The sequence below is a fragment of the Melospiza melodia genome, chromosome 7, assembly GCF_035770615.1.
Source record: "Melospiza melodia melodia isolate bMelMel2 chromosome 7, bMelMel2.pri, whole genome shotgun sequence".
In the NCBI taxonomy this organism is placed as follows: domain Eukaryota; kingdom Metazoa; phylum Chordata; class Aves; order Passeriformes; family Passerellidae; genus Melospiza; species Melospiza melodia.
The window spans coordinates 29,532,259-29,558,786 of record NC_086200.1 but is presented as its reverse complement, the minus strand read 5'-3'; the positions used below and the strand labels follow the sequence as shown (position 1 = coordinate 29,558,786).

The window sequence follows — 26,528 nt, the reverse complement described above, 5'->3', positions numbered from 1 at the left end:
CGCTGGGGAGGCTGTGGGTGTTTCCCACCCTCACAGGTGTGACCTTGTGGGTGCTTCTTCCCCTTCCTGCCTCCCCTGAGCTGCATCCGTGCCCCGCTGCTGTCACACGGCCGCCGGGGCTCCTCCAGCTCGGCAGCTGCACCGGGAGCCGTGGAAGGGCAGGATGGGGGCTCGGGGCTGCCTGGGGCCGCTGCTGCTGCTGCTGCTCCTCCCTTGGGCCGGGGGGTCCGGCATGGGCTCGGAGTCACTGCCCGGGGCGGTGGCAGCTGCTGTTGGGGACAGGACATGGCTCCAGCCCTCCATCATCGGGGGACACGAGGCCAAACGCCACTCCCGGCCCTACATGGCATTCCTGCAGATCGGGGGTAGCGCCTGCGGGGCAGCGCTGCTGCACCGACGCTGGGCACTGACCGCCGCGCACTGCCTGCCTAAGAAGTGAGTCTGGCACGGTTGGGTCCTGCTGGGCATGGCTGGGTCCTGCTTGGCACGTTTGGGTCCTGCTGGGCACGGCCAGGTCCTGTCCGGTATGGCTGGGTCCTGCTGGGCACGGTTCGGTCCTGCCGGGCATGGTTCGGTCCTGCCCGGCACGGTTGGGTCCTGCCGGGCACGGTTGGGTCCTGCTGGGCACGGTTCGGTCCTGTCTGGCACGGCTGGGTCCTGTCTGGCACGGTTGGGTCCTGTCCAGCACGGTTGGGTCCTGCCCGGCACGGTTCGGTCCTGTTGGGCACGTTTGGGTCCTGCTGGGCACGGTTGGGTCCTGCCCGGCACGGTTGGGTCCTGTCTGGTATGTCTGGGTCCTGCTGGGCACGGTTGGGTCCTGTCCGGTATGTCTGGGTCCTGCCCGGCACGGTTCGGTCCTGCCTGGCACGGTTCGGTCCTGCCTGGCACGGTTCGGTCCTGCCCGGGGAAGGGGACGGGGCTCCGGTGACCGGCCCCGGGCTGACCCCGCTCCCGGGCCGGGCAGGTCGCGGCACAAGGGGCGGCTGCTGGTGGGGCTGCACAACCGGCGGGACGGTGAGGAGGAGGAGGGCGCGCAGAGCTTCACCATCCGGGCTGCCTGTCCCCACCCCGGCTACGACCCATACACGAGGGAGAACGATCTGCTCCTGCTGCAGGTGCGGCTCGGGGGGCCCCGAGCGGGGCCGGGAAGGGGCGGGGAGTTCGCACGGGCTCGGGGCGAGCGGCTCGGTGCCATTTCCTCTTCTCACCCCCAAGAGATTTCACACCTGGGTGTCATCTCCCCGCTGTCATTACCCCGAAACCTGCTCCTCTCCAGGCTGAACAATCCCAATTCCACAGCGTTCAAAGGGACGCAATCCCGCTGGAGGCTGTGGCAAAACAAAACATCCGAACCCCTCAGGTCTTTCCATTCCTCCTTGTGTCTTGTCCCTCCTGAGATCAGGGCTGAGTTTACATGGGCACAAACGTACTGGCGCTGTGCAAGCAGAGGAATATAGAGAGAATTTATTGGACCCATTTGGTTGTTTTCCTGCCTCTTTGGAGCAGAAGGGCTCAGATATAGTAACGCGTTCTACAAAAATAACACGTTTACCTTTTATTGTGCTTCCTCTTGTAAGATGAAGCGCTGAGCTGGAAAATACAGTTGTTGGGAAGCATCTCCCTTCTATCTCAAGGCCAAAAACAAAAAAGAGTTTCGGGCCAAGGATCAGGCCGGGGCTCCCCCTCAATCCCCCACCTGCAGCATTGGGGTGCTCCCCTTTGAACCCCCCACCCACCCGCGGTGTTGGGGTGCTCCCCTTTGAACCCCCACCCTCTCGCGGTGTTGGGGTGCTCCCCGCCAGCCCCTCTGCTCATCTGGGGGGTTCTGACGTCGCCCCCCGCCCGCAGCTGGACGGGAAGGTGACGCTGAGCAGGACACGGCGCCTGATCCCGCTGGCGAGCCGGGAGCCGGCGCCGGGGGCGCGGTGCAGCCTGGCGGGCTGGGGGGTCGCGGACCCCCGGGATGGGGGGCTGTCACCCACCCTGCAGGAGCTCGACGTGACGGTGATGGACACGCGGATGTGCAACAACAGCCGCTTCTGGCACGGCGAAATCGGCCCCACCATGATCTGCTTCCAGGGGCTGCGCCGCGGCTCCGCGCCCGCCAAGGTGAGAATTTGGGGCTCCAAGGGTGCTGAAAAACCCAAAAACCCGAGCCTGGCTGTGGGGGGGATGCTCACCCTGAGCAGGTGGGATGTTCTCCTGGCCATGGTGGGGGTTTCTGTCCCCTGGTCCATTCCCCGGTGTCACCTCCCCTCAGGGTGACTCGGGGGGCCCCTTGGTGTGCGGGAGGCGGCCGGCGGTGGCCGGCGTCATCTCCTTCAGTGGCAAGAACGCCACTGACCCTTTCGAGCCACCCGTGGCCACCTCGACCGTGAAGCACAAGAAATGGATCCAGAAAATTCTGCGGAGAGGCTGCGGGTCCGGCCAGCCCGAACACACGGGATAGAGCAAACACCCATTCCTATTTACACAGGTTGGCTTTTAATCGGGAATACTGTCCAGAGTCTGGTAAAATAACATCCTTAGTACATAGATACAGTGATGGCGAGCGGAGCCCGGCGGGATTGTCGGTGGAGGAGAAGGAGGAGGGCGGTGGTTTGCAGCCAGGGGGTGATCTGGCCCTCCTGCCCACCCCTGTGCTCCATTACAGCACCCGGCAGTGCTGCTCCTGGGATTTTCCTCCTTTTCTTCAGTCCCGGCCACTGCCAGGGCAGGGGGGCTCCAGTGGGCATTGGTGTGCCCATCCCCATCACCCCAGTGCGCATCCCTGGGGACCCCCTGCATATCCCCACAGTCCTGGTGTCTCCCTGACCCCACTGTGCAGCTCAGAGCTCCTCCCTGTGTCCCCAGAGCCACCCAGGTGTGTCCCCTGCACATGTCCCCATAGCCCTGTGTCTGTCCCTGCAGCCCCCCCTGGCACTGGGATGGGGGGCACAAAGGTCCACCCAAAGCAGGGAGTGATGGTGTAGGACTGGAGGTATCCAAGGGTCTGGGACCACCAGGATTGGGGGTCCCTCTGCAGCCCAGCCCATTCCCAGGGGCTGAGGCACTCCCCACACACCCCAGGGCTGGCACCTGGGCCTGGCTGGCAGCAGGAGTGGGGGTGTCCCCAGGGTTTCGTGCTCGTGGGCGTAATCCAGTCCTGGATGGATTCGTGTCCACATCCACAGGGACACCTTGGGATCCTGGCTGCGAGCTGAGGCTCTCCTGCCCTGGGGTGGGAGGCTGGGGGGCTCTGGGTGAAGCTGAGGGACCCCAGACCCTTTCCTGAGGGTTGGGCATCCTGGTGCCAGCTCAGTACCCTGTCCCCTCCCAGAGCAGCCCCCCAGCCTGGTGACAGCCCCCTGTGAGCAGCCCCTGGGATGAGCCCGTCGGGACCCCGGCCACCTCCACGAGCTTTGCCCGGCTCCTCCTGCACCATTTCCCTCTGCCACCACCTTGGACCAGCACAGATCAGCCATGAGGAACCTCCAGCGCGGGGTCCTGGTCCCCAAACGGGGGTCCTGGTCCCCATCTCCCCCTCCAAAGCCTCTTCCCCTGCTAATAAACGAGCTGCCATGAGTTGATGCCAGACAAGCTGCAGCGTGTGGGGTTTTCCTGGTACTGGATGTGCTGTGTCAGCTCCCGGGCGTGTGGGATCAGGCTCTGGGCGAGCAGGATGGGGGCACACGGGGACACAGCCCCACCTCAGTTTGTCCCTGGCATCCATCGGTGGGAGGGGATGGTCCATGAGACCCACCCCAGCTCGGGCTGCCAGACCCAGAACGTTCCCAGTTCAGTCCAGTCCTTTCTGCTGGGAATGGTGATGCTTCAGCACAGCAAGCCCCCAGATGAGGCCAGCAGCAGGTTGGGGTGATTCTGGTCCCCAGCTGTCCCACGTGTGTCCCAAACACAGCCCTGGCCAGCTCCCGCGGGGCTGGGGGCGTCACACGACCCTCACTGGGGCGTCATCAAGCTTGGATTTTCTCCACCGCCTTGTCGGCCTCCGCCGTCACCGCCATGGGGCTGGGCACGTAGTTGAAGGGAGTGACACGGGCGGCCTTGCTGGGGGAGCCGTGCCGGCTGCCGGGGAAGCTCCCGGCGGGCGCTTCGTGCCCGAACGAGATGGGCAGGGCGGCCTTGGCGGGCGCGGGGGCTTCTCCGTCCCCGGTGGCGCGGGGGTGCGGGGGTCCCTCGCGGCTCTCCAGCGTGGGAGAGGTGCTGGAGTTGGTCTTGGACGTGGCGAAATCCTCGGTCTGCACCACGGCGTCGCTCGTTTTCCTGGCCGTGCCGGGAGTGCCGGGGGGCTCCTCGTCGGCCGAGCCCGCCAGCGGCAGCGCGGAGGAGGGCAGCGTGCTCTTGAGGATGTGCGGGATGTCCTCGTCGCGAATCCTCCGCCACGTGCCCTTCATCACCACCACCGGCGGCTTTCCCGGCGGCGCCCCGGGAGCTGCGGGCTCGTTCTGCCGCCGCCGCGCCGCCGCCGGTGCCTCGGAGCGCACGGAGGACGGGCTGGCCGCCCGCCGGGCCACGCTGATGTTGGGCGAGGACGAGTAGCGCTTGAAAGGCTCGGCCGCGGGCGCGCTGCTCTTCACCGGCAGCCGGGACGGGCTCTCGGAGCTGGTCCGGCGCGGAGGTTTGGCCCCGGCCGTGGCTTTGCCGCCGGGCTGGGCTCTGGGGATGAGCGGCCGCTGGCCCGGGGTGGCCGCTTTGGCCGCCTTGAGCTCGTCGCAGCGGGAGGAGCAGAGGAACACGGCCGGGAGCGCGGCTCGGCTGCGCTGGGGGGAGCCCCGGCGAGGCAGCGAGGCGGCCGGAGGGGCCGGGGACAGCTCGGAGCGGTGGCGCAGCAGCAGGCTCGAGGATTCCTTGATGAAGGTGAGCTGGCGCAGGAAGCCGGAGCGGTCCGAGTCGCTGCCGCTGGAGCGGGCCGATGACATCCGCACCAGGTTGAGCCGGCTGCCCCCCGGCGCCCCGGGCCGAGCCTTGGAGCCATCCACCTGCTCCTCCAGCACCGGCATGGCCGCCCGGCCCGGCAGCACCTTCCTGCTGGGCTTCTGCATGAACGGGATGCGCACGGGCGACTTCTGCGTCTTGGACTGCTTGGGAGCCGGGGATTTGGGGGCCGGGGCTCGGGCCGGGGGTCCCGGCGGGGAGGAGGAGCCGCTCGCCTTGCCCGCGGCCGGGCCGCTCTGTTTGGTGACCTGCGAGGGCGACGGCAGCTTCTTGGGGGCGTGCTGGGAGGGCGTGGAGGTGCGGGAGGAGCCCGAGGAGGGGGGACCTTTGCCGATGCGGGCCGGCGGGGTCGTGCTCCTCTTGGGCAGCGCCAGCTCCGCGGTTTCGGGGGCTTTGCCCAGGCGGTGCAGGCTCCGGGAGCGCTGCTGGCTCAGCGAGAGGTTCTTGGCCGGCGGCGCCTCGGGCTTGGCCGCGGGGGTTTTCTTGGGCGTGGCTCGTGGGCTGGGGGCGTCTTTGGCCAGGCTGGGCATGTAGATGACGGTCCTGCCGCGGAACACCACGGGCAGGTTGGGCACCGGCTTGGCGGGCGCCGGGCTCCGCTCCGCCCTGGAGCTGGCGCGGCCGGCGGGACGGGCACCGGGCGCGTCCTTGCGCTCCGGGCGGCCCTTGCTGCGCTCCCTCCGCGCCGCGTCCCGGCCCGAGGCGCTGCTGGGCCGCTGCTTCTCCTGCCTGCCCAGCGAGAGCTGCAGCGTGGAGCCCACCGAGAGCCCCGACATGAAGGACAGGATGGAGTCGGACTCGGAGGAAGGCTCCCGGGACAGCGAGGCGGCCGCCTGGTGCAGCCAGGTGACGATGGAGTTGGCTCCCTCCTGGATGGCTTGCCACTCCACGCTGTCCAGGTCGGAACCCCGGTCAGAACCGGCCTCCTCCTCGGGGTGATGCCTGGCCTCGCCTTTCCGCTCCCTCCCCGCGGCTCCCGGCGGCTTCTGCTTTCTCTCCACCAGCCTGCGGCGGGCCGCGGGCCGCCGGCGCTTGGGCATGGCCGAGCCGATGCATTTCTGCAGCAGATCATCCTCCGAGTTGAGGCTGGGGGAGCTGGGCGAGCCCCCCTGCGCCTGCCCCGCTGCTGCTGCCCGCGGCCAGGCGGCTTTGCCGCAGGGCTGGCCCCGCTCCTCGCCCTCGGAGAGGTTGGCGTCGCTCAGGGAGCTCATGGAGGAGCTCAGGGAGTAGCACGGCGGCGTCTCGTCGGCGATCAGGTTGTTCTGAGGCTTCGTCTTGGCCTGACGAGGGCCGGGCTCGGGGTCCTTGTGGGGGACGGAGCCTCCCCAGCGCTCCCTCCGTGTTGCCCGGCCGGGCTGGGCTCTGCTGCTGGAACCATCCCTGCCCGCCTCGGGCAGCTCGTCCAAATCCGGGTCGTAGAAGCAGTAGACGGCTTCCTCCGTCGGCGTGGTGTGGCACAGCGACTGGAACACCACGCCGTCCTCCAGAGCCTCATCCTTCCTCCCGGGGGCTCCGCTGGCCCTGCCCGCCCCCAGCTCCAGGCTGGCCGTGCCCTTTGCTGGGGTCTGGCCCCGCTTTCCCTCCCCGCGGCCCGGCCCCGCTTTGCCCTTGGCGGCGGAGCCGAGGCGAGCGGGGGCCGAGCTGCCGGAGGCGGCTCTGCGGGCCGGGATGGGGCCGGGCTGGCGGCGCCGCTCGCCCAGGGGGTGCTCGGCCTCCTCGCCCGCCGGGTACCGCAGCGTCTCGTCGCTCAGCGAGGCGGCGCTGGAGAAGTTGACGGGGGTCCCGTCGGCCGAGTCGGTGAAGGAGTCGTCGTCCTTGAAGAGGTCGCGGGCGGCGGCTCGCAGGTGCTTGGGGACGCCGGGGTGGCTGTGGGCCGGCACCAGCATGTACACGGGGACGTGCAGCGGCTTCTTGGTCTGCGGGTGCAGCACCTGCCCCGACAGCAGCGAGGTCTTGACCTTGCGGAAGCGGGAGGGCATGGCCGAGCTGATGCACTCCTTGAGGATCTCGATGTCGTCGTCGTCGGGGGGCTCGGGGCGCTCGGCCCTTCGCCGGCCCTCCAGGTACCGCTCCTCCCGCCGCTCCTCCCTCTTCTCGTGAGCCGCGAAGTTCAGGCTGTTCTTCTCCGGGAACGTGGGGATCAGCTTGAGCTCCACGTCCTTCTGCACGTAGTGCTCGTGGAGGGGCAGGGCGCTCAGGCTGGAGGCGCACGAGAAGTTCTCGTTGGGTTTCTCCACCGTGAAGTAAACCATGGAGTCCAGGTCCTGCGGCAGCTGGAAGCGCTCCTTGAAGTCGGTGATCTCCATGAACTTCTTGACGTTGTTCTCCCACTGGATGTTGAACTGGCTGGTCTCCTTCTCGGGCTGGCAGCCCAGCTCGAAGAGCGGCGTCTTGCTGCGGCTGGGGGGCATGGTCTGCCCGGGGCTGTCGGGCAGCTCGCTGGGGCTGATGGTGCCGCTGATCATCTCACTGCACGGGTCGCTCTGGATAGAGCTGGCGATGGAGGGGCTCTCGAAGCTGCCCAGGGAGCTGACGGAGCTGCAGCGGCTCATCACCAGCGGCGTCTCCTGGATGTAATTCTCCGAGGAGCTCGAGGGCGTCAGGTCCTCCTGGCGCGAGGGCGAGGCCTCCCGCAGGAAAACCTTGTCGCGCTTCGGGAAGGGGATGGTGATGGGCTGGGAGATCCCCACCGGCGTGGTGGGACCTGGATCCGCCGCCTTCTCCTTCTCCTGCCTCCCATCCTCCTCCCCTTCCTCCATCTCCAGGATCTCCAGGGAGGAGTCGCTATCCAGGTCGTTCTCGCTGTGGCTCTGCCCGTCCAGCACGTTGTCTGCCGAGGAGAGGGAGGACAGGGAGCTGCACCGGGAGAAGCAGATTGGGGTGTCCTCCACCGAGTACTTCTGCACCGACTCCTGCTCTGCCGAGGCCGGTGGCTGGGCCGGCAGCTTCTCCGGGATCTTGCTCAGGGGCTCGGCCGCCTGCAGCAGGGCCGGGGGGAGCCAGGCTTGCTTCCTGCCCAGGAGGGAGGGCTGGTGGCCAGCAGCCGTGCTGCTCTTGGCCAGGGTCTCCAGCATGGGGACGTGCTGGTAGGATGGAGACAGCTTGATGGTGCGAACGTGGGGGTCAGTGGGGGGCTTGGTGCCCACCTCCTTCTTCCACTCCGTCTCCTTCTCCGGCACCTTGGGGCTGGGGAAAGTCACCACCTTCTTGGCCCGTTCGGGCAGGTCCTGCTGCTCAGGTTTGTCTGGCTCGGGGGGCTCAGCCCGCTCTGGTTTGCCCAGGATGCTCTTGAGGTCGAGCCTGCTGGGCCGCTTCTGGTAGTGCTGCAGCTCGTCACGGTAATCCAGGAAGGCGGCCCTGGGGCAGGGCTTCATGTGCTCCTTGGTGCAGTAGCCGTCGCTGGTGCTGCCGCTGTTGAGGCTGTCGGTGGACAGGCTGGTGTAGGCCGTCTTCAGCCTCAGCAGGGTGTGAGCCCGGCTCAGGCTCTCCCGCTTGGCGAAGCCGCCGGCGTCCGACAGCCGGCACGGCGAGCAGGACTGGGCGCGCGCCTCGTGCCCGTCCTCGGGGCCGTACTGCCAGTCCAGGCAGTGATCCTCGGAGCTGAGGCTGAAGCTGTCGTCCGAGGAGTTGTGCATGGTGGAGATGTCCTCCACCAGCTTGTCGATCTTGGCCACCGTGCTGGAGATCTTGTTGGCCAACTTCTCGGCGGCCAGCGAGACGTCGTCCTCCGGCAGCGGCGCCTTCTTGGGCTCGGCCGCCTTCCCGCTGCCGTCCTTCTCCGGCTCCGGGCAGCGCCGCTGGGCCAGCGCCCGCGGCAGCGCCTGGCCCTGCAGGAAGGAGGAGTTGAGGAACATGGAGAGCACGGAGGCGCTGGCCGTCTCCACGCCCGTGGAGATGTTGGGCACCTCGTCGTCGTCGAAGCAGCCGGAGTCGGAGGCGTAATCCTTCACCAGGCTCTCCATGTGCCGCATCGGCTTCTTGGCGCTCTGCCCCTTCAGGCTCTGCTTCTCCATGGTGTCGAAGGTCTCAGCCAGGTGTTTGGCGTCCAGCTCGGCCTCCAGCGCCTTCTGCTTGCGCATGTAGAGCGAGGGCATGCAGGAGCCCGGCGACACCACGGCCGCGTCCTTGTACTTGGGGGGCCGGTTGGTGAGGAGGTTGCGCAGCGCGGCCGCGCTGCCCATGGCGATCATCTTGTGCTTGGAGTGGATGAGGTTGCGGAGCATGCTGACGGCCCCCAGGTCCCACAGCAGCTCCTGGTCGCGGGGGCTGCGGGCTGACAGGTTCCAGAGGGTTCCGCAGGCGTTGCTGACGATGGTCAGGCTGTGCGAGCGCAGGTGCTGCAGCAGCGTCTGCAGGCAGTTGTGGTCCCGGAGCACCTGCCTGTGGGACAGAGGGGACACCACCCCGGCCGTCAGGGTGGTCCTGGACCTGCTCCCTGCCCCATCCCAGGGGTGCAAGGTGACCCCACCCCTGCCCAGCCATGGCATCCCCCCAGTGCTGTCCCTGGGGGCTGCAGTGCCCCTGATCCTGCAGCACCCCCCAGCCATTGCATCCTCCAACACCACTCTTGGTGCCCAGGGTCCTCCATCTCCATCCCCCGTGTACCTGCAGCCATATCATCCCCCGATGCCATCCTGGGGTCCATGGAGCCTGAGATCCCCCATTCCCATCCTAACCCCCAGTGCCATCCTGGGGTCTATGGAGCCTGAGATCCCCCATTCCCATCCTAACCCCAGTGCCATCCCTCGGTCCGTGGTGCCCTGGGTCCCCCATTCCCATCCTACCCCCAGTGCCATCCTGGGGTCTATGGAGCCTGAGATCCCCCATTCCCATCCTACCCCCAGTGCCATCCCTCGGTCCGTGGTGCCCTGGGTCCCTCAGGTGCGGCCCCACCCCGCAGTGCCCCTCACCTGTAATCCTCCCGTGTGGCAACGAGGCTGGAGACGTTCCTGAGGATGCCACCGCCGCTCTCGATGATGGCCAGGGAGTTGCTCTGGCACTTGTAGGTGAGGGTGCTGACCAGGAAGCCCAGGGCCCCCTCCACGCTGCAGATGGCCGCCTTGTTCTCCGTGCTGTGCGCCGAGAGGTTCCACAGCGCGCTCAGGACACTCTTCAGCGTCGACTCCTGCCCCGGGAGGGGACACAAAACTCCTGTCAGCCCTGTCCTGTCACCCTGTGCCCGCTGTCACCCACCCCAGGGGCACACAGAGCCCTGCCAGCTCTGTCTGTGGTCACTGTCACCACCCCAGGCTCACCTTGCCAGCGTGCAGGGCACAGCGCATCAGCCCCGTGACGCTGCCCACCTCCCGCAGCACCTTCTTGCTGTTGATGTCAGCGCGCCACGAGAGGTTCCTCAGGATGCTGGAGACCACCTGGAGAGGCAGAGCGGGGTGAGTGGGCACAGGGACTGTCCCCTTAGCTGTCCCCCACCCCAGGGAGCCCCAGCAGCACCCACCTGGTGCAGCTCCTCGCTGTCGGAGCCCAGCTGAGCCACGATGGCCTCCATGCAGCCCCGGCGGGAGCACAGCGTGGCCTGCGGGGAGGATGAGGATGGTGAGGGTGATGCTGCGACCCCCAGACCCTGCTGATTTCCCCCTCAGACCCTGCTGATGCCCTCCAAACCGCCCTCCCCACCTTGTTGACCACATCCCCGAAGGTGAGGTTGGTGAGGGCCATCCCCGCGTAGCGTCGCAGCGCCAGGTTCAGGGGGTCGTTGGTCATCTTGTGCATCTCGTAATCCACCTGCAGCAGCTCGGCCACGGCCTGCAGCCCACCTGTGGGACGAGGAGGGGGTTGTTTTGGATTCCCCCACCTCCAGCAGCCCGTCTGGGGCGGTGCAGAGGGAAGGAGCCGCCTCCCTACACTCACCCAGCTCGTTCATGGCCCGCCGGTACTCCTCGTCGAAGGAGAGCTTCATGATGGCACAGGTGGCCTGGCAGATCTGCGGCTCGATGGGCACTGGCACTGCGGGGGGATGAGGGTCAGGCACACACGATGCTCCCAGTCCCTCCCAGTCCCTCCCAGCACCCATGGCCAGGCCGTACCAGCACCCTCGGGGCCCCGTCCCCCTTCCCTGCTCTGCATCTGCAGCCAGTCCCAGCAGGTCTCCGAGTAGGAGCGGATCTGCTCCAGGACGTGCAGCACCCTCATCTCCTTCTTGGCCTGGCCCTCGTCGGGCTGCGAGAAGACGATGTTGTGCAGGGCGGCGTTGGCTCTCATGCGGGCGTCCTTGGCGCCCGTGGGGCTCTCGGGGGGCCCCGGCTCGCCGTCGGAGTCGTGCAGGATCTGGATGAGCAGCGGCAGGCAGCCCGACTTGCGCATGGCCAGGCAGCTCTCCTGCGAGCTGGACATGGCCAGCAGCGTGCGGGACATGTCCTCCTTGTCGCGCGTGGCCAGCATGGACAGCAGCCAGAACACCACCTCCACCTGCGGGCGGCACAAGGCGGCCTCAGCTCGGCCCCACCGCGGGCCCAGCCCACCCCAGCCGTGCTCCTCACCTTGGTGTTGCCGCCCTCCTCGGGGTGGGTCGGGGGGTCCAGGCTGCCGTCCCCCTCCATGCCCGGGACCTTCCCGCAGAGCTGCAGAGGAGGGGGCAGGTGGGGGGGGGGCTGCATTGCAGAGCCCTCGCCCCCTCCATGCCCAGCCCCTCCCCACTTTCCTGCCGCCCCCTGAGGTCCCCAATCTGTTTCCGTCAGAGCCAGGGGGGGTTTGGAGCTAAAATCGGGGATGATGGGGATGGGGGGGCGCTGCTGCAGCTCAGGGAAGGGAGAGCGGGGAGGGGGCTGGGGCTGAGCCTGTGGGGTGGGAAACGGGGGCCGGGAGGATCTGGGGGTGTCTGGGGGTGATGGGAGCCGTGGGTGCTGCCATGTGGGGCCGTGGTGATGGTGGGAGGAGGGTGATGATGGGACCGTGCTGATGGCAGGGCTGTGGGTGACAGTGGGACAATGGCGATGGCAGCCTGTGATGGTGACAATGGCAGGGCTGTGATGGCGACAGTGGGACAATGACGATGGCAGCCTGTGATGGTGACAATGGTGGAGATTTGGGGGGGACAGTGGGTCTGTGGCAATGCTGGGGCAGTGGGTGACAGTGTGGCGAAGGGGATGGCAGGGCTGTGATGGTGACAATGACAGGGCTGTGGGTGACAGTGTGGCAATGGCAATGGCAACCTGTGATGGTGACAATTACAGAGCTGTGGGTGACAGTGTGGCAATGGCAATGGCAACCTGTGATGGTGACAATTACAGAGCTGTGGGTGACAGTGGGACAGGGGCTATGGCAGCCTGCGATGGTGACAGTGGCAGTGCTGTGTGTGACAATTGGACAATAGCAATGGCAGCCTGTGATGGTGACAGTGGCAGAGCTATGGGTGACAGAGGGACAATGGCAATGACAGCCTGTGATGGTGACAATGGTGGAGCTTTGGGGGGCCACAGTGGGTCCAGGACAATGGTAGGCCAGAGGGTGACAGTGGGACAGGGGCTATGGCAGCGTGTGATGGTGACAATGGTGGAGATTTGGGGGGTGGCAGTTGGTCTGTGGCAATGGTGGGGCAGTGGGTGACAGCGTGGCGATGGTGATGGCAGCCCATGACGACGACGATGATGATGGTGGTGGAGCTGTGGGTGACAGTGGGACAATGGCAATGGCAGGGCTGTGATGGTGACAGTGGGACAATGGCAATGGCATCCTGTGATGGTGACAGTGGCAGGGCTGTTGGTGACAGTGGGACAATGACAGTGGTGAGGCTGTGGGTGACACTGGGCCCATGTCAATGGCAGCCCATGACAATGGTGGTGGAGCCGTGGGTGACACTGGGCCCGTGTCGATGGCAGCCCATGACAATGATGATGATGATGATGATGATGGTGGTGGTGGTGGAGCTATGGGTGACAGTGGGACAATGGCAATGGCAGGGCTGTTGGTGACAGTGGGACAATGACAGCGGCGAGGCTGTGTGTGACACTGGGCCTGTGTTGATGGCAGCCCATGACAGTGATGGTGGAGCCGTGGGTGACACTGGGCCCATCGATGGCAGCCCATGACAATGGTGGTGAGGCTGTGGGTGACACTGGGCCCGTGTCGATGGCAGCCCATGACAATGGTGGTGGAGCCGTGGGTGACACTGGGCCCGTGTCGATGGCAGCCCATGACAATGGTGGTGGAGCTGTGGGTGACGCTGGGCCCATCGATGGCAGCCCATGACAATGGTGGTGGAGCTGTGGGTGACGCTGGGCCCGTGTCAATGGCAGCCCATGACAATGGCGGTGGAGCCGTGGGTGACACTGGGCCCGTGTCGATGGCAGCCCCCGGCGATGGCAATGCCGATGACGATGACGATGGCAGCCTGCCCACCCTGGCGGCAGCAGATGCTGCTGGAGCCCCCACCCGCCCGCCCGCCATGGCCTACTTCTGGTCTCCATGGCAACTGCCCATTTCACGGTGCCCGAGCGCACAAAGCCCGGCTGTGCCGGTGGGGACAGCGCGGGGACAGCACGGGGACAGCACGGGGGGGCCCCTCCACCCCCATTCCCGGCTCCAGGGGGAGCGGGGACACCCCAGTACCTGCGGCTCCGGCTGCTGCGCCTTGTCCTGCGCCTCCATCAGCTCCTTGTCGATCTGCTCCAGCCGCGACGCCCGGATCTGGGGGGCACAGGGGGCGTTGGACAGGGCTGGGAACCCCCCGGGAACACAGGGGTGTGGGTGTGCAAGGAACAGGGTGAGAGGAGCTGGAGTAGGGTGTGGGGAGATGATGTAGGGTGTGAGGAGCTGGTGTAGGATGCAAGGAGCTGGTGTAGGGCGTGAGGAGCTGGAGTAGGGTGTGAGGAGCTGGTGTAGGGTGTAAAGAACTGGTGCAGGGCATGAGGAGCTGGAGTGGGGTGTGAGGAGCTTTTGTAGGGTGAAAGGAGCTGGAGTAGGGTGTGAGGAGCTGGTGTAGGACGAAAGGAGCTGGAGTAGGGTGTGAGGAGCTGGTGTAGGGTGTAAAGAACTGGTGTAGGATGTAAAGAACTGGTGCAGGGCATGAGGAGCTTTTGTAGGGTGTGAGGGGCTTTTGTAGGGTGTGAGTAGCTGGAGTAGGGTGTGAGAAGCTGGTGTAGGATGAAAGGAGATGGAGTAGGGTGTGAGGAGCTGGAGTAGGGTGTGAGGAGCTGGTGTAGGGTGTAAAGAACTGGTGTAGGATGAGAACAGCTGGTTTAGGGCCCCCAGAGCTGCTTGTGAGGGCCCCCAGAGTTGAGCCCATCATTCTGGGGCCCCCCAAAGGCAGAGCAGGAGCAGTCTGGGGGTGAAGGACCCACCTGTGCCCTCTGCACCATCTCGTCGGCCGTCCCGAAGCGCTCCTCCATCAGCGAGCGGATGTGCTGCGCCTCGAACTGCAGCTGCTGCCGGATCAGATCCATCTGCATGGAGAACTGGGGGCACACGGGGGGTGCCGTGAGCGGGGCGGGGCCTGGGCAGCTGTGGGGGGACAGGGGGGGACCCCCACTCACCGTCTCCACGTGGGGCAGCTCGTCCAGGCGCGTGGCCAGGCTCTGCAGCTGCGAGTAGTACCAGACCTTCTCCTTCTCCTCCTTCTCGATCTCCCCCAGCAGGAAACACCTGCAGAGAGAGGGGGGGAGTGTCAGGAGCCAGGACATCCCCCTGGCTGTCCCAGAGACCCTGGCACAGAGCCCAAAACACCTCTGGGTTTGATTATTGCCAACCTTGTATGAAGATCAGCAAGCCACAACAGTTTAAGTAGAATATCAGTGAAGTTATCATGGGGTGGAAAAGGACATTTTGGGGATTTAGAATGGGGGTTCAGGAGGCAAGATGGAGGGAACTGGGTGTGTCCAGCCTTTCTCCTTCTTCTTCTTGGCCTCCATCTTCTGCTGTGATGTTGGCACAAGTTGGGAATGGCAAATATCAATAATGGCCAGAGCAACAAGCTCCAGTGGTGTGGGAATTCAGGAATTCCCTCTGACTGTCCCGGACTGCCAAGACCCTGCCAGGGGACTCAGAGACCCTGGCACAGAGCCTAAAACACCTGTGGGTTTGATTATTACCAACCTTATATAAAGATCAGCAAGCCACAACAGTTTAGGTAGAATAACAGTGAAGTTATCACGGGGTAGAAAAGGAGATTTTGGGGTTTTTGGTATGGGGGTTCAGGTGGCAAGATGGAGGGAACTGGGTGTGTCCAGCCTTTCTCCTTCTTCTTCTTCTTGGCCTCCATCTTCTGCTGTGACGTTGGCACTTACAGAATGGTTTACATATGTAAATATGTACATATAAATATTAATATAATAAATAAGAAAATATTATAAATATACAAATATAAATATTTACATATGGTTGACATGTCTAACACAGGTGATAGGTGTTGGAAAGTAATTGTGAACATTGTAGTTTTTAGTATAAAGACATAACACTGCCCTGGGGGCAGGCAGAGTGCCTGGACTGTCCTGCTGGGCTGACCTCGGCAGGGCAGGAGAAGTTTTGTTATAGATAAGATAAAATAAACGACCTCGAGACTGAGAAATGAAGAGCTCCGACTCATTCGAGTGCCGGGCTGGGAAAAAGAGACTTTGGAACTTTTTTTTGGGGTCCCTGTGACCAGCAGAGACCCCGACAGGATCGGCACAAGCCCCGGTCCCTCTGTCCCCATCACCTCTCTCGGTCCAGCTCCTCCAGCATGCGGAACGTGGCCCTGCCCAGCTCCCCGGGCCCGTCCCGGTGCGCGCCGGGGCCCGCCGGGCTCTCCTCGGGGCCGCGCCCGCTGCTCGGCGCCTCCGGGGCGAACTTGAGGTTGTAGAGGCTGCTGATGTCCATCTGCAGGGCTGGCCACGGGGACAGCGCGGTCAGGGCGGGCTTGGCGGGGTCCCCCCTTGCCCACCTTGCCCAAGCACCAACCTTTGAGCTGGTCCAGCACCTCCGTCTGCCCCGAGCTCACCATGACCCGCGCCTCCTGCTCCAGCTTGCCCTGGAGGTGCTTCAGGACCTCCTGAAACGGAGATGGAGATGTTGAGGATGGGGAGACGCGGATGGAACCCCCCCCATTCCCATTTCGGGGTCTGCGCCTCGCCCCCATTTCGGGCTCCGTCCCCACCTTCATGTCCGAGGTCTCATTTTCCAGCTTGGACAGGTGGTTGGAGTTGTCCTCCAGCTCCCGCCGCAGGTGGCTGTTCTCCTTCTTCAGCGCCTCCACCTGCCGCACCAGCTGATCGTACGAGGCGATGGAGCCGGACATCTTCACCTCCTCCAGCGCCTGCGGGGGGATCGGGGCTGGGCAGCACCCGGGGGACCCTCAGAGCCCCCCAGCGCCCACCTGGCACCGTGGCACCCCAACACCCGCGCCCCTGGAGGAGCCGGAGCCCCCAAACCCCCCCCGAGGGGCGGCCCCGGCTCGGGGGGGGGCTCCGGGCAGGGCCCCCCAGCGCCCGCCCGCTCCGCAGCCTCCGCAGAGCTCCGCGCTCCCTTTGTCTCGCTTTTGTCTTCTCCCGCTCCCAACCCTCTCCCGCTCCGCTCCCTCCGGCTCCGGGGGCGGCCGCGGCTCCTGCGGGGCCCCCCCGCCCTCCTGTGCCCCCCCAAAACCCTCCCAGCCCCTCGGAGCCCCCCCCAGCCGCCCCCAGCCCCCCGAATCCGCCTTTGCCGCAGCGCCGCCGCCCCTCGCACCTGCCCGGGGGGGCACTCACGGCGCTGTCACACCCGGGGGGGGGATCGGGGACCCCTCAGAGCCCCCCCAGAGGGTCCTGATGGCAACGGGAGCCCCGCGGAGCCTCCGTGAGCGCCGCGGGTGAGCGGGGGGAGCCGGCAAAGGGGGGAAATGGGGATGGGGGCTCCCCTCCCTCCCCTCAGCTGCCCCCTCCCCACATCCCCCCAACAAAATGGGTCAGGGGGGCAGAGATCGCCCCCTCCCCGCGGCTCTGACACCCCCAAATCTGCCCCACGGCGGCTCCCTGGGGCCTTTCTGCTTCCATGAATCCTTTTGGGTGGCCCAGCACCCCCGGCATTGATGGGACACAGGAACCCCCCAAGGCCCCCCCATCGATGTCCTGCACACCCCCAGGAGCCATCCCGGCCCCCCAAACTGCTCCTTCACCCCCACAGCGGCGGGGGACCCCAAATCCTGCCCTATGGGTCCTGCTGGGGGTGCCCCCTGACACCACCCAGATTCCCAAAGACCCCCAGGGTGTGAATCCCCCCCTGCAACTGCTGAAAATTCCCCCCAGGAGAGAAATAACCCAGAGGGGATGGGAGAGGGTGGGGGGCAGAGGAAGGGGGAAGTGGGGGATGAGGGATGGAGGGTGGACAAGGAGGGAACTGGGGAGAGAGTGAGGGAGGCAGGAACGGGGAATGCAGGGTGAGGGATTTGGGAGGGTGAGGGATGCTGGGTGGGGAATGCAGGGTGAAGGATGCAGGATGAAGGGTGTGGGAAAGGGGAATGCAGGGTGAGGGATTTGGGAGGGTGAATGCAGGGTGAGGGATGCAGGGTGAGGGGTTTGGGAAAGGGGAATGAAGGGTGAGGGCTGCAGAAATGTGAAATGTAGGATGAGGGATGCAGGATGAGGGATGTGGGAATGGGGAGTGCAGGGTGAGGGGTGTGGGATGAGGGATGCAAGGTGAAGGATGCAGGAATGTGGAATGCAGGATGAGGGATGCAGAAATGGGGAAATGCAGGATGAGGGATGTGGGCAAAGGGAATGCAGGATCAGGGATGCAGGAATGGGGAATCCAGGGTGAGGGGTGTGGGATGATGGGTGCAAGATACAGAATGTGGGATGCAGGGTGAGGGATTTGGGAAAGGGGAATGCAAGGTGAGGGATGCAGGATCAGGGATACGGGAATGGGGAGTGCAGGGTGAGGGATGTGGTAAAGGGGAAATCAGGGTGAAGGATGCAGGAATGTGGAATGCAGGGTGAGGGGTGCAGGATACAGAATGTGGGGTGCAGGAATGTGGAAGGTGAGGGGTGCAGGATACAGAATGTGGGGTGCAGGGTGAGGGATTTGGGACCTGGAGTGCAGGGCAAAGGGTGCAGGAATGTGGAAGGTGAGGGGTGTGGGAGGATGAGTGCAGGGTGCAGAATCAGGGATGCAGAGTGAGGGGTGCAGAATCAGGGATGTGAGAATGGGGAGTGCAGGGTGAAGGGTGTGGGATGAAGGATGCGAGGTGAAGGATTGGGGATGTGGAAGGCAGGACCCCACAAGAGGGAGGGGGGGGATGGATGGATGGATGGATGATGGATGGATGGATGGATGGATGGATGGATGATGGAGGATGGATGGATGGATGGATGGATGGATGGATGGATGGATGGATGGATGGATGGATGGATGGATGGATGGATGGATGGATGATGGAGGATGGATGGATGGATGGATGGATGGATGATGGATGGATGGATGGATGATGGATGGATGGATGGATGGATGGATGGATGGATGGATGGATGGATGATGGATGATGGATGGATGGATGGAGGGATGGATGGATGGATGATGGATGGAGGGATGGATGGAGGGATGGATGGATGGATGGATGATGGATGATGGATGGATGGATGGATGGATGGAGGGATGGATGGATGGATGGATGGATGATGGATGATGGATGGATGGATGGATGGATGGATGCAGGATGCAGGATGAGCACGGCCTGCTGTTGCTATGGCGACAGCGATGGGGGAGCACAGGCGGCTCCCGGCCCTTCCCGAGGACTCAGACGTGGAGGATGGGGCTGGAAGGGATAACGGCAGCCAGGGGCTTCCACCCCTCCAGGGGAACACATTCCCCTCTCCCCAGCACCCCAAACCTGTGGGTACCCCCCAATTGCTCAGTCAGAGCCCCCTCCTTTGGGGGATCCCCACCCTGGAAGGACCCGGGGAGCTCTGGCTGCTCTCCGGGGGGGGTCAGGGCTGAGATATTCGGGGGGATTGATGGACTGGGGGCTGAGCTCTGCTCCCCCCAGCTCCTGGCAGGGCCGGCCGAGCGCCGGGGCCGCAGCGGCGCCGGGATCTGCAGCGTGCGGGGAGGGGCCGGGGCCGCACCTGCATCCAGAGAGCGGCGAGACAGCGGGAAAGGGGGGCCGGGGCTGCGGGAATGGGGGGCCGGGGCTGCGGGAATGGGGAGCAGGGCTGTGGGAATGGGAGACCGGAGCTGTGGGAAAGGGGGGCCGGGGCTGTGGGAATGGGGAGCGGGGTTGTGGGAATGGGGAGCCCGGGTTGCGGGAATGGGGGAGCGGGGTTGTGGGAATGGGGAGCGGGGCTGTGGGAATGGGGAGCCCGGGTTGCGGGAATGGGGGACCGGGGTTGTGGGAAACGGGGGCCAGGGGTGCAGGAAAGGGGGGCCAGGGCTGCAGCTCCATTCCAGCACCATGACAGTCACTGTCACAGCACCCGGTGTCCCCCAGGGCTGGATCCCAAGCGGGGCCATGGGCTGACCCTGGGGCGCTGTGATGGCTCAGGGTCCAGGGTGTGTCTCCTCCTGCCCCCAAAATCTGCCCCTCTCTGCTGAGGGCACCCCAGGATGGCTGAGGCCGCCGGTGGGGCCTGGATTCCTCCAGCAATTTCTTGGCAGGGCAGATTCTGCCGCAGATGAAGCAGCAGCTGCACTGCCCAGCACGCCCTGCTGCCCTCCACACTGCCCAGGGTGCCCACTGCCCACGGTGTCCACAGTGCCCACTGCCCACCTCACTGCCCACAGCGCCCACCACCCCACCATCCTCCGCACTGTTCACACGGCAGTGCCTTGCCCACAGATGTGATGCCACCTTAGCCAGGGCCACCCCGGCCTGGGCAGAGCCTGGGGAGTCCTGGGGGTACCCCAAGCTCGCTGCACCCCTCTCTCACTCCAGCCTGGCTCGGCAGGGACCGCCGCCATCAGCCCAGTGTGGCCGCAGCGCCAAAGGCACAGCTGAGCCCCGGCTGCGGCTCCTGCAGCCCCCGGGGACATTAAACAAACAGCGTGTTGTCACCAGCCCGGGCTGATCGATCCGCCCCGGGGACCCCCGACCACAGCAAATCCCCCCCGGGGAGCACAGCCCCCCCCCCAGTTCCACCCTGCAGGGTCAGGGGGATTTGGGGATTTGGGATCCGTCACCCTCTCCTCACACAGCATCGAGCCCCGCAGCCCCCGCACAGCCCCTGCACACACACACGCCGACATCGTGGCCTGGGGATGGATGTGGGGTCCCCGACACCCCCGGCACAGCCCCCTCACAATGCAGAGTCCCCTTTATCCACCCCACAGCCCCGGGTGCCCGTGGGATCCGGCAGGGTGAAGGTGCAGCCATCTCCCCACCCCATCGGGGTGACTGGGGACACCCCTGCCCGGGGACACTGGGGACACCCCTGCCCGGGGACACGGCACGGGAACCCTTGGGGTGCCCCCCGGGGGGTTTGGTGTGCTGGTTTAGAGGCCGAGGATTTTAGGGACCAGTTTGGGAGGTGGAATTGGGGTGTGGGTTGGTGGGGAGGCTTTGGGTGAGGTTTTGGGGCTCAGCCGCAATGCCCGGCCCAGCCGCGCTGGGGGAGCGTCGGGAAGGGGGGGGGTCTGCAGAGCCGAGCTCGCATCGGGGCGGGGGGAGCTGCTGTTACCCCAGGAACGACCCCCCGGCCTCGCCCGCAGGATGGGGATGGGATGGGTATGAGGATGGGGATGGGATGGGGATGAGGATGGAGGTGGGATGGGGATGAAGGTGAGAATGGGGACGGGGATGCTGCTCCCTCTTCCTCCCCTCCCTCGGGCTCCCCGCCGAGCCCCGGCATTGTCCGGCCTTTGTTCCTGCAGGATGCGGGGGGTGAACGCTGCCCGACCCTCCCGATTCCCCTTGAACCCCCAGATCCGCCCTGAACCCTCCTGTCCCCCAAAACGCCCCCCGATCCCTCCGATCCCTCGGGCGGAGCCGCGCCCGCCGCAGGACACGGCGCATCCAGGGCCGGGGGCATCCCCGCCGCGGGGAGGGGGCGCAGACCGGGGCCCCCCCGGTGCATCCAACCCCCCGCAAGCCCCCCAACAACCGCACCCCGATCCCTCCCGGCCCCACCGCGCATCCCCCTCCCCGCTTTCCCCCATGCCCGGAGCCGCGGGGGGCTCGGGGGGCGCGGGGGGCAGGTGCGGCCGTACCTCATCCCCGGCGGTGCGGAGCGGTGCGGGCGGTGCGGGGCCGTGCGGGGCGGTGCGGGCGGTGCGGAGCTGGGCGAGGCTCCGGCGCGGCCCCGAGCAGCCGCATCCCGCCCCCGCCCCCCCGCTCTCGGTCGGGATTTTCCAGCGGCGCCGCCGCCGCCGTTAGAGGGCGGCACCGGGGGCTCCCCGCGCCCCCCCGGCCTGTGCGGGGCGGGGGGAAACGGGACCCGCCGGGAGGGCTCCGTTCCCCTCCATCCGCCGCTTTTAGAGCCTCCGCACAAACGCCGGGATCTGTCCCGTCCCCGTGTCCCGGGATGCACCTGCCGCTCCCGACCGGACCGGTCCCTCCAGACCGAACCCGTCCCCTCAAACCGAGCCGGTCCCTCCAGACCGAGCCGGCCTTTCCAGACCGAACCGGCCCTCCCGACCGAATCTGCCCCCCCCGAGCCGCCCGGTGCCGCCCCCATCTCCTTGGGGAGCCACTCAAGGGGCGGCAGCACCGGCTGAGCCCCGAGAACCCCCCGGGATGAGCGGGACCCTCACGACGACCCCTCTGCAGCTTCTGCCGTGTGCTCAGGTCACTGCCACCCACCGAGGTCACTGCCACCCACCGGGGTCACTGTCAGTCACCCACAGAGGTCACTGTCACCCACCTCCCAGCTGGGGCATCCTGGCCCTCTGGGCACCACCCCAAGGGGCTGAGAGACCCCACAAGGCCACAGGAGGAGAGTGACCAGAGCAGGACAGTGGCCATAGCAGGACAGTGACCCAGCAGGACAGTGACCACAGCTGGACAGTGAGCCCAGATGGACAGTGACCAGAGCAGGACAGTGGCCATAGCAGGACAGTGGCCAGAGCAGGACAGTGACCCCGGCAGGACAGTGAGCCCAGATGGACAGTGACCATAGCAGGACAGTGACCAGAGCAGGACAGTGAGCCCAGATGGACAGTGACCATAGCAGGACAGTGACCAGAGCAGGACAGTGAGCCCAGATGGACAGTGACCACAGCAGGACAGTGACCACAGCAGGACAGTGACCACAGCAGGACAGTGACCCCAGCCCTCTTGTCCCGAGGCCACCCTCTCAAGGTCACATTGCTTGAACAAAAAGGGACCCGGAGCACTAAAGGACAAACAGCCCCAGCACCACTGGCCATGGCAATGGGATGTGGAGAGTGTGAGACTTAAAGAGCTGGAGCTGGGCCCCGAGGGATCCCTGAGCAGTCCCCAAGGGACCCCAGCCAGCAGGACCACCCTGGGGACAAATGTCCCTCTCCACCGACGGCTTCACCATGGGATGTGGCACTGGTGACCAGCACTGGGTTCATTTGGTTCAGTTCAGGGACAAACCAGATCATCCACCCGGGATGAACTCCTCTCATCTTCCCTCCCATCACCACTCACCCCTGAGCACCCCCCAGGGCACATCCCTCCCTCCCAGCCTGAGCTGCAAACCCTCAGCTCGCCCCCCACCTGGTGCCACTCTGTGATCCTTGTCACCAAAATCCTTTGGGTTCCCCAATTAAGGACAGGAAAATAATAGTTTGGGGTTTCAACATCCTGTGATGGGCCTTGGCAGCTTCTCCTGGGACTCAGGCTGGTTCTGAGCTTGGGAACCCCCCCTGCCTTCCCCCAGCTCCACATTTCCTCATTCCCAGTATTTTTATTAACAAATGAAGTTAAATACATGGAAATGCTGTAAATATTAAAGTGCCATTCCCCACTTCCCAGTGAAGAACAAGCAATAATTCATTCACTAAACCCACATGAAGGTGATTTGTTTGCTGCAGGTGCTGACAGAAAGCAGTGCCAAAACCCTGGAAACACTCAGGGAAACATGCAATGATGGTGGAGTGGAGTTCAGCACCCCCCAGCCCCTCACGCCGGGAATGGAGAGGCAGGAGACAGAGGGATCCAGGTGGAATTTCTTTATTTACACTGCAGGAGGCTCCCTCCCGGAGCTACTTGAGCGGGATGAAGCGGGAGGAGTGGGTGGCACCGATGCCAGGCCGGCCGTGCTTCACCGGCTTGTACGTGATGGAAAACTCGCCCAGGTAGTGGCCGATCATCTCGGGCTGCAAGGGGAGAGATCCGTGCTGGGGACAGAGCTGGGGACACGGGGACATCCCCCTCCTGTCCCCATGCCCATCCCAGGAGCCTGGCACAGCTGGTTATTCCAGCCCTGCTCCTCCCCTGGTGCCCTGATGGGCTTCCCCAGCTCTGCCCCTCCTGGGGAGGTGACACAGGAGCCACAGGGGCATTTGTGCCCTTCCAGGTGGGATTTAATGCCAGGTAGGAGCAAGAAAATGGCATTTAATCCCACTGGTGGTATCAGGTGACAGCATCCCATGGGTAATTCCACTCCTGGAAAGCTCAGGGATCTGTTTCATTCCCAAGCAGTGCTGGCAGGCTGGGCTGAGCACATGGATCACTCCACAGCCATTTCAGTGCTTCAGAGCCACACTGAGACCCCTGTGGGAGCTGGCCCTCCCTGGGATGACACCTCCAGGTGTCCCTGTGAGCCAACCCTGCTCTGAGGAGCTTGGACCCCCCCAGACACAGGGAACGAGCAGGATTTACAAAGAGTTACAGAGAACACTCCGGACACCGAGCTCAGCGCCAGAGCCCCCAGCTCACCTTGATCTCCACCTGGTTGAAGGTCTTGCCGTTGTAGACGCCCACCATGCTGCCCACCATCTCGGGCAGGATGATCATGTCCCTCAGGTGGGTCTTCACCACCTCGGGCTTCTCCATGGGCGGCGCCTCCTTCTTGGCCTTGCGCAGGCGCTTGAGCAGCGAGTGCTGCTTGCGGCGCAGGCCGCGGTTCAGGCGCCGCCGCTGCCGCGCGCTGTACAGCTGCATCAGCTGCTCGCTGCAGGGACAGGGACAGGGACGGCTCAGGGACCCCAAACCCAGCCTGGGGACCCCTAACCCAGCCAGGGGAACAGCCCAGGGACACCCCAACCCAGCCTGGGGTATGCGCTGTACAGCTGCATCAGCTGCTCACTGCAGGGACAGGGACAGGGACGGCTCAGGGACCCCAAACCCAGCCTGGGGACCCCTAACCCAGCCAGGGGAGAGCCCAGGGATCCCAAACCCAGCCTGGGGAATGCGCTGTACAGCTGCATCAGCTGCTCGCTGCAGGGACAGGGACAGGGACAGCTCAGGGACCCCAAACTGCACCAGGGGAACAGCCCAGGAACCCCTAACCCAACCTGGGGTACAGCCCAGGAACAGCTAACTCAGCCTGGGAAACACGCTGTACAGCTGCATCAGCTGCTCGCTGCAGGGACAGGGACGGCTCAGGGACAGCTCAGGGACCCCAAACCCAGCCTGGGGACCCCTAACCCAGCCAGGAGAACAGCCCAGGGACACCCCAACCCAGCCTGGGGAGAGCCCAGGGATCCCAAACCCAGCCTGGGGTATGTGCTGTACAGCTGCATCAGCTGCTCGCTGCAGGGACAGGGACAGGGACAGGGACGGCTCAGGGACCCCAAACTGCACCAGGGGAACAGCCCAGAGACACCCCAACCCCGCCTGGGGAGAGCCCAGGGATCCCTAACCCAGCCAGGGGAACAGCCCAGGGACACCCCAACCCAGCCTGGGGAATGTGCTGTACAGCTGCATCAGCTGCTCGCTGCAGGGACAGGGACAGGGACGGCTCAGGGACAGCTCAGGGACCCCGAACTGAGCCTGGGGTACAGCCCAAAGACATCCCAAACTGAGCCTGAGGAACAGCCCAGGGACCCCTAACCCAGCCTGGGGTACAGCCTGGGGAGAACCCATAGACCCCACAGCCACAGAGTTACCCAGACAGAGCCTGGGGAACAGCCCAGGGACCCCAAACCCTGGAGAGAGCCCAGGGACCCCACAGCCACAGTGTTACCCAGACAGAGCCAGGGGTACAGGCCCAGGAGATGGCCAGAGACCCCGAACTGAGCCTGGGGTACAGCCCCGCAGAGACCCCAAAGTCTGTGTCACCCAGACGGAGATGGGTACACAGTAGGGAGACCCCCTGGGACCCCACACCCTCAGCATCACCCGAACCGAGCCGGGACCCTACACTGATGGTGTCACCCACTGAGGGACTTTAACGAGCCCCAAAAGCAGCAGCTGAGCACCGAAACCCCCGTTATTGTCGGTATTTGAACACAACCTGAGTATGGCGCAGACCCGGCTCCCCCGACCCCCAAACCCCTACCAGCCCTTACTAGGACATGTCGAGCAGCTGGTCCAGGTCCACCCCGCGGTAGGTGAATTTGCGGAAGGTTCGCTTCTTCTTCTGCTCCACCTCCGCCTGCAGCGGGACAGGGGGGTCGGGTCAGGGAGGGGGACCAGGGGATTCAAGGCCGCGGCCCCACCGAGCTCTGCGGGGCGCCCAGGCCGCTCCCTCCCCTCAGCCCCGCTCCCGCCCCGCAGCGCCCCGGCGAGGCCCATTTCCCATCTCCCAGGAAAGCCCCGAGCCCCAGGCGGCGCCGCCGCGGCGGGTGAAGCCCGGATGGCGGCGGATGGGGCCCGATAGTGCCGGCAGGGCCTCCCCCATACCCACCATCTTGGCCTGGGCCGCTCGGAAAGGCCGCGCTCGCGCCGGAAGCGGCAGATCTCGCGAGAGCAGCGCGGGCGGAATGGGCGGGGAAAGCGCAGCCGGGCAGCGCTTCCGCCCTCAGTGCCCTTAAAGGGGCCGCAGCCCCAGGACAGCTTGGGGACAGCTGAGAGGGACGGAGCCTCCTCTGCCCCCCAAACCTGCCCCTGCTGATCCAGGGAAATGTCGGGTTTCCTTCCCGCTGGCACAAGGTGGAACCCAGCGGTCACAGTCACCCCGGCTCTGAGCATCCCACGCTTTTTTGGGAAGCCGCCTTCATCTTTCACCTGTGGGGTTTCAGCTCCCCACGGGGGCCAGAGCTGCGGGTGTGGCCGAGCAGAACCGGCTCGTTCCGCACAGGTTGGTCCGGTCTGGCCCCCGCAGGAGGTCCCGGATCTAACGGGCCTGGAGGAGCTGGTTCTGCACAGACAGGAGACAATCCAAAGGGGTTTATCCCAGAAGAGGTGAAGATGTTGGGCGTCCTCTGTTCCAGGTGTACCCAGGGTGGGGCTGTGACATTTCCATGGATTCACACTCCTGAGGGGGATCCGGTTGGGCTCAGAAGTGACGCCTGCACAGGCATCCCTGGAGCAGCTCCTGTTCCAGCAGGAATTTCGAGCTCATGGATGTAAGAGGAGCAGAATCACAAGGATTTGAGCTTGAAGGATTCACAGCAAGCAGAACCAGAACCACACAAAACACAAAATTCCCCCTGAACAGACACAGTGACCTCCAGAGCACAGACACAGCCCAACCCACCCCCAGCTCCACCTCATTAACAGGGATTAATTACACCAGTGAGTCCTTCACCACATCAGGCTGGATCAAAGCTCTTCAAGGGTCTGGATCTGCTCCGGGCTGCAGGATCCCTCCCCAGTCAGACCCACACAGCACTGGCTCCCTGGCAGT

At 65.1% G+C, this 26,528-nt stretch overlaps 4 protein-coding genes across 7 annotated transcripts; 2 read left to right on the top strand and 2 right to left on the bottom strand.

Moving 5' to 3' along the window:
* Positions 1-104: 104 nt before the first annotated feature.
* On the top strand, positions 105-3,579 carry LOC134420748 (granzyme M-like). Of its 2 annotated transcripts, XM_063161063.1 has the most exons (5): positions 105-435; positions 965-1,115; positions 1,849-2,109; positions 2,261-2,476; positions 3,320-3,579. In XM_063161063.1, the coding sequence occupies exons 1-4, from the start codon at positions 164-166 to the stop codon at positions 2,447-2,449; spliced, it is 873 nt and encodes a 290-aa protein (XP_063017133.1). In that variant the 5' UTR covers positions 105-163; the 3' UTR covers positions 2,450-2,476; positions 3,320-3,579. The 2 variants fall into 2 exon arrangements, with proteins under 2 accessions (XP_063017133.1, XP_063017131.1); XM_063161061.1 differs by having other exon boundaries at positions 2,261-3,579.
* Positions 2,462-21,117, bottom strand: APC2 (APC regulator of WNT signaling pathway 2). 3 transcript variants are annotated; one of them, XM_063161059.1, is made up of 15 exons: positions 21,037-21,117; positions 16,022-16,180; positions 15,826-15,916; positions 15,584-15,752; positions 14,424-14,532; positions 14,232-14,345; positions 13,501-13,578; positions 11,433-11,513; positions 10,980-11,361; positions 10,804-10,899; positions 10,570-10,709; positions 10,391-10,468; positions 10,191-10,307; positions 9,846-10,060; positions 2,462-9,315 (listed from the first exon to the last, which is right to left on the bottom strand). In XM_063161059.1, the coding sequence occupies exons 2-15, from the start codon at positions 16,160-16,162 to the stop codon at positions 3,954-3,956; spliced, it is 7,173 nt and encodes a 2,390-aa protein (XP_063017129.1). In that variant the 5' UTR covers positions 16,163-16,180; positions 21,037-21,117; the 3' UTR covers positions 2,462-3,953. The 3 variants fall into 3 exon arrangements, with proteins under 3 accessions (XP_063017129.1, XP_063017128.1, XP_063017130.1); XM_063161058.1 differs by having other exon boundaries at positions 16,022-16,197; positions 21,037-21,105; XM_063161060.1 differs by lacking the exon at positions 21,037-21,117 and adding an exon at positions 16,588-16,906.
* Positions 20,418-21,566, top strand: LOC134420915 (uncharacterized). The gene is made up of 2 exons (XM_063161320.1): positions 20,418-20,554; positions 20,753-21,566. The coding sequence occupies exons 1-2, from the start codon at positions 20,418-20,420 to the stop codon at positions 21,564-21,566; spliced, it is 951 nt and encodes a 316-aa protein (XP_063017390.1).
* Positions 21,567-22,950: 1,384 nt separating this feature from the next.
* RPS15 (ribosomal protein S15) lies at positions 22,951-25,663 on the bottom strand. Its single transcript, XM_063161057.1, has 4 exons — positions 25,587-25,663; positions 25,249-25,334; positions 23,675-23,909; positions 22,951-23,112 (listed from the first exon to the last, which is right to left on the bottom strand). The coding sequence occupies exons 1-4, from the start codon at positions 25,587-25,589 to the stop codon at positions 22,999-23,001; spliced, it is 438 nt and encodes a 145-aa protein (XP_063017127.1). The 5' UTR covers positions 25,590-25,663; the 3' UTR covers positions 22,951-22,998.
* Between the last annotated feature and the right edge of the window lie 865 nt (positions 25,664-26,528).

What these genes read in the sequence shown, in the direction of transcription:
- LOC134420915 (XM_063161320.1), top strand. Translation starts at nt 20,418, where the DNA reads ATGCCCGGCCCAGCCGCGCTGGGGGAGCGTCGGGAAGGGGGGGGGTCT. An exon ending in GCAGGATGGGGATGGGATGG is followed by an intron (nt 20,555 to 20,752) that starts GTATGAGGATGG and finishes TTGAACCCCCAG; the next exon opens with ATCCGCCCTGAACCCTCCTG.
- RPS15 (XM_063161057.1), bottom strand. An exon ending in CAGCTGCTCGACATGTCCTA is followed by an intron (nt 23,910 to 25,248) that starts GTAAGGGCTGGT and finishes CTGTCCCTGCAG; the next exon opens with CGAGCAGCTGATGCAGCTGT. An exon ending in TCAACCAGGTGGAGATCAAG is followed by an intron (nt 23,113 to 23,674) that starts GTGAGCTGGGGG and finishes CTCCCCTTGCAG; the next exon opens with CCCGAGATGATCGGCCACTA.
- LOC134420748 (XM_063161063.1), top strand. Translation starts at nt 164, where the DNA reads ATGGGGGCTCGGGGCTGCCTGGGGCCGCTGCTGCTGCTGCTGCTCCTC. An exon ending in GCGCACTGCCTGCCTAAGAA is followed by an intron (nt 436 to 964) that starts GTGAGTCTGGCA and finishes CGGGCCGGGCAG; the next exon opens with GTCGCGGCACAAGGGGCGGC. An exon ending in GCGGCTCCGCGCCCGCCAAG is followed by an intron (nt 2,110 to 2,260) that starts GTGAGAATTTGG and finishes ACCTCCCCTCAG; the next exon opens with GGTGACTCGGGGGGCCCCTT.
- APC2 (XM_063161059.1), bottom strand. Translation starts at nt 16,162, where the DNA reads ATGTCCGGCTCCATCGCCTCGTACGATCAGCTGGTGCGGCAGGTGGAG. An exon ending in GAGGAGCTGGACCGAGAGAG is followed by an intron (nt 14,533 to 15,583) that starts GTGATGGGGACA and finishes CTCTCTCTGCAG; the next exon opens with GTGTTTCCTGCTGGGGGAGA. An exon ending in AGATGGTGCAGAGGGCACAG is followed by an intron (nt 13,579 to 14,231) that starts GTGGGTCCTTCA and finishes TGTGCCCCCCAG; the next exon opens with ATCCGGGCGTCGCGGCTGGA.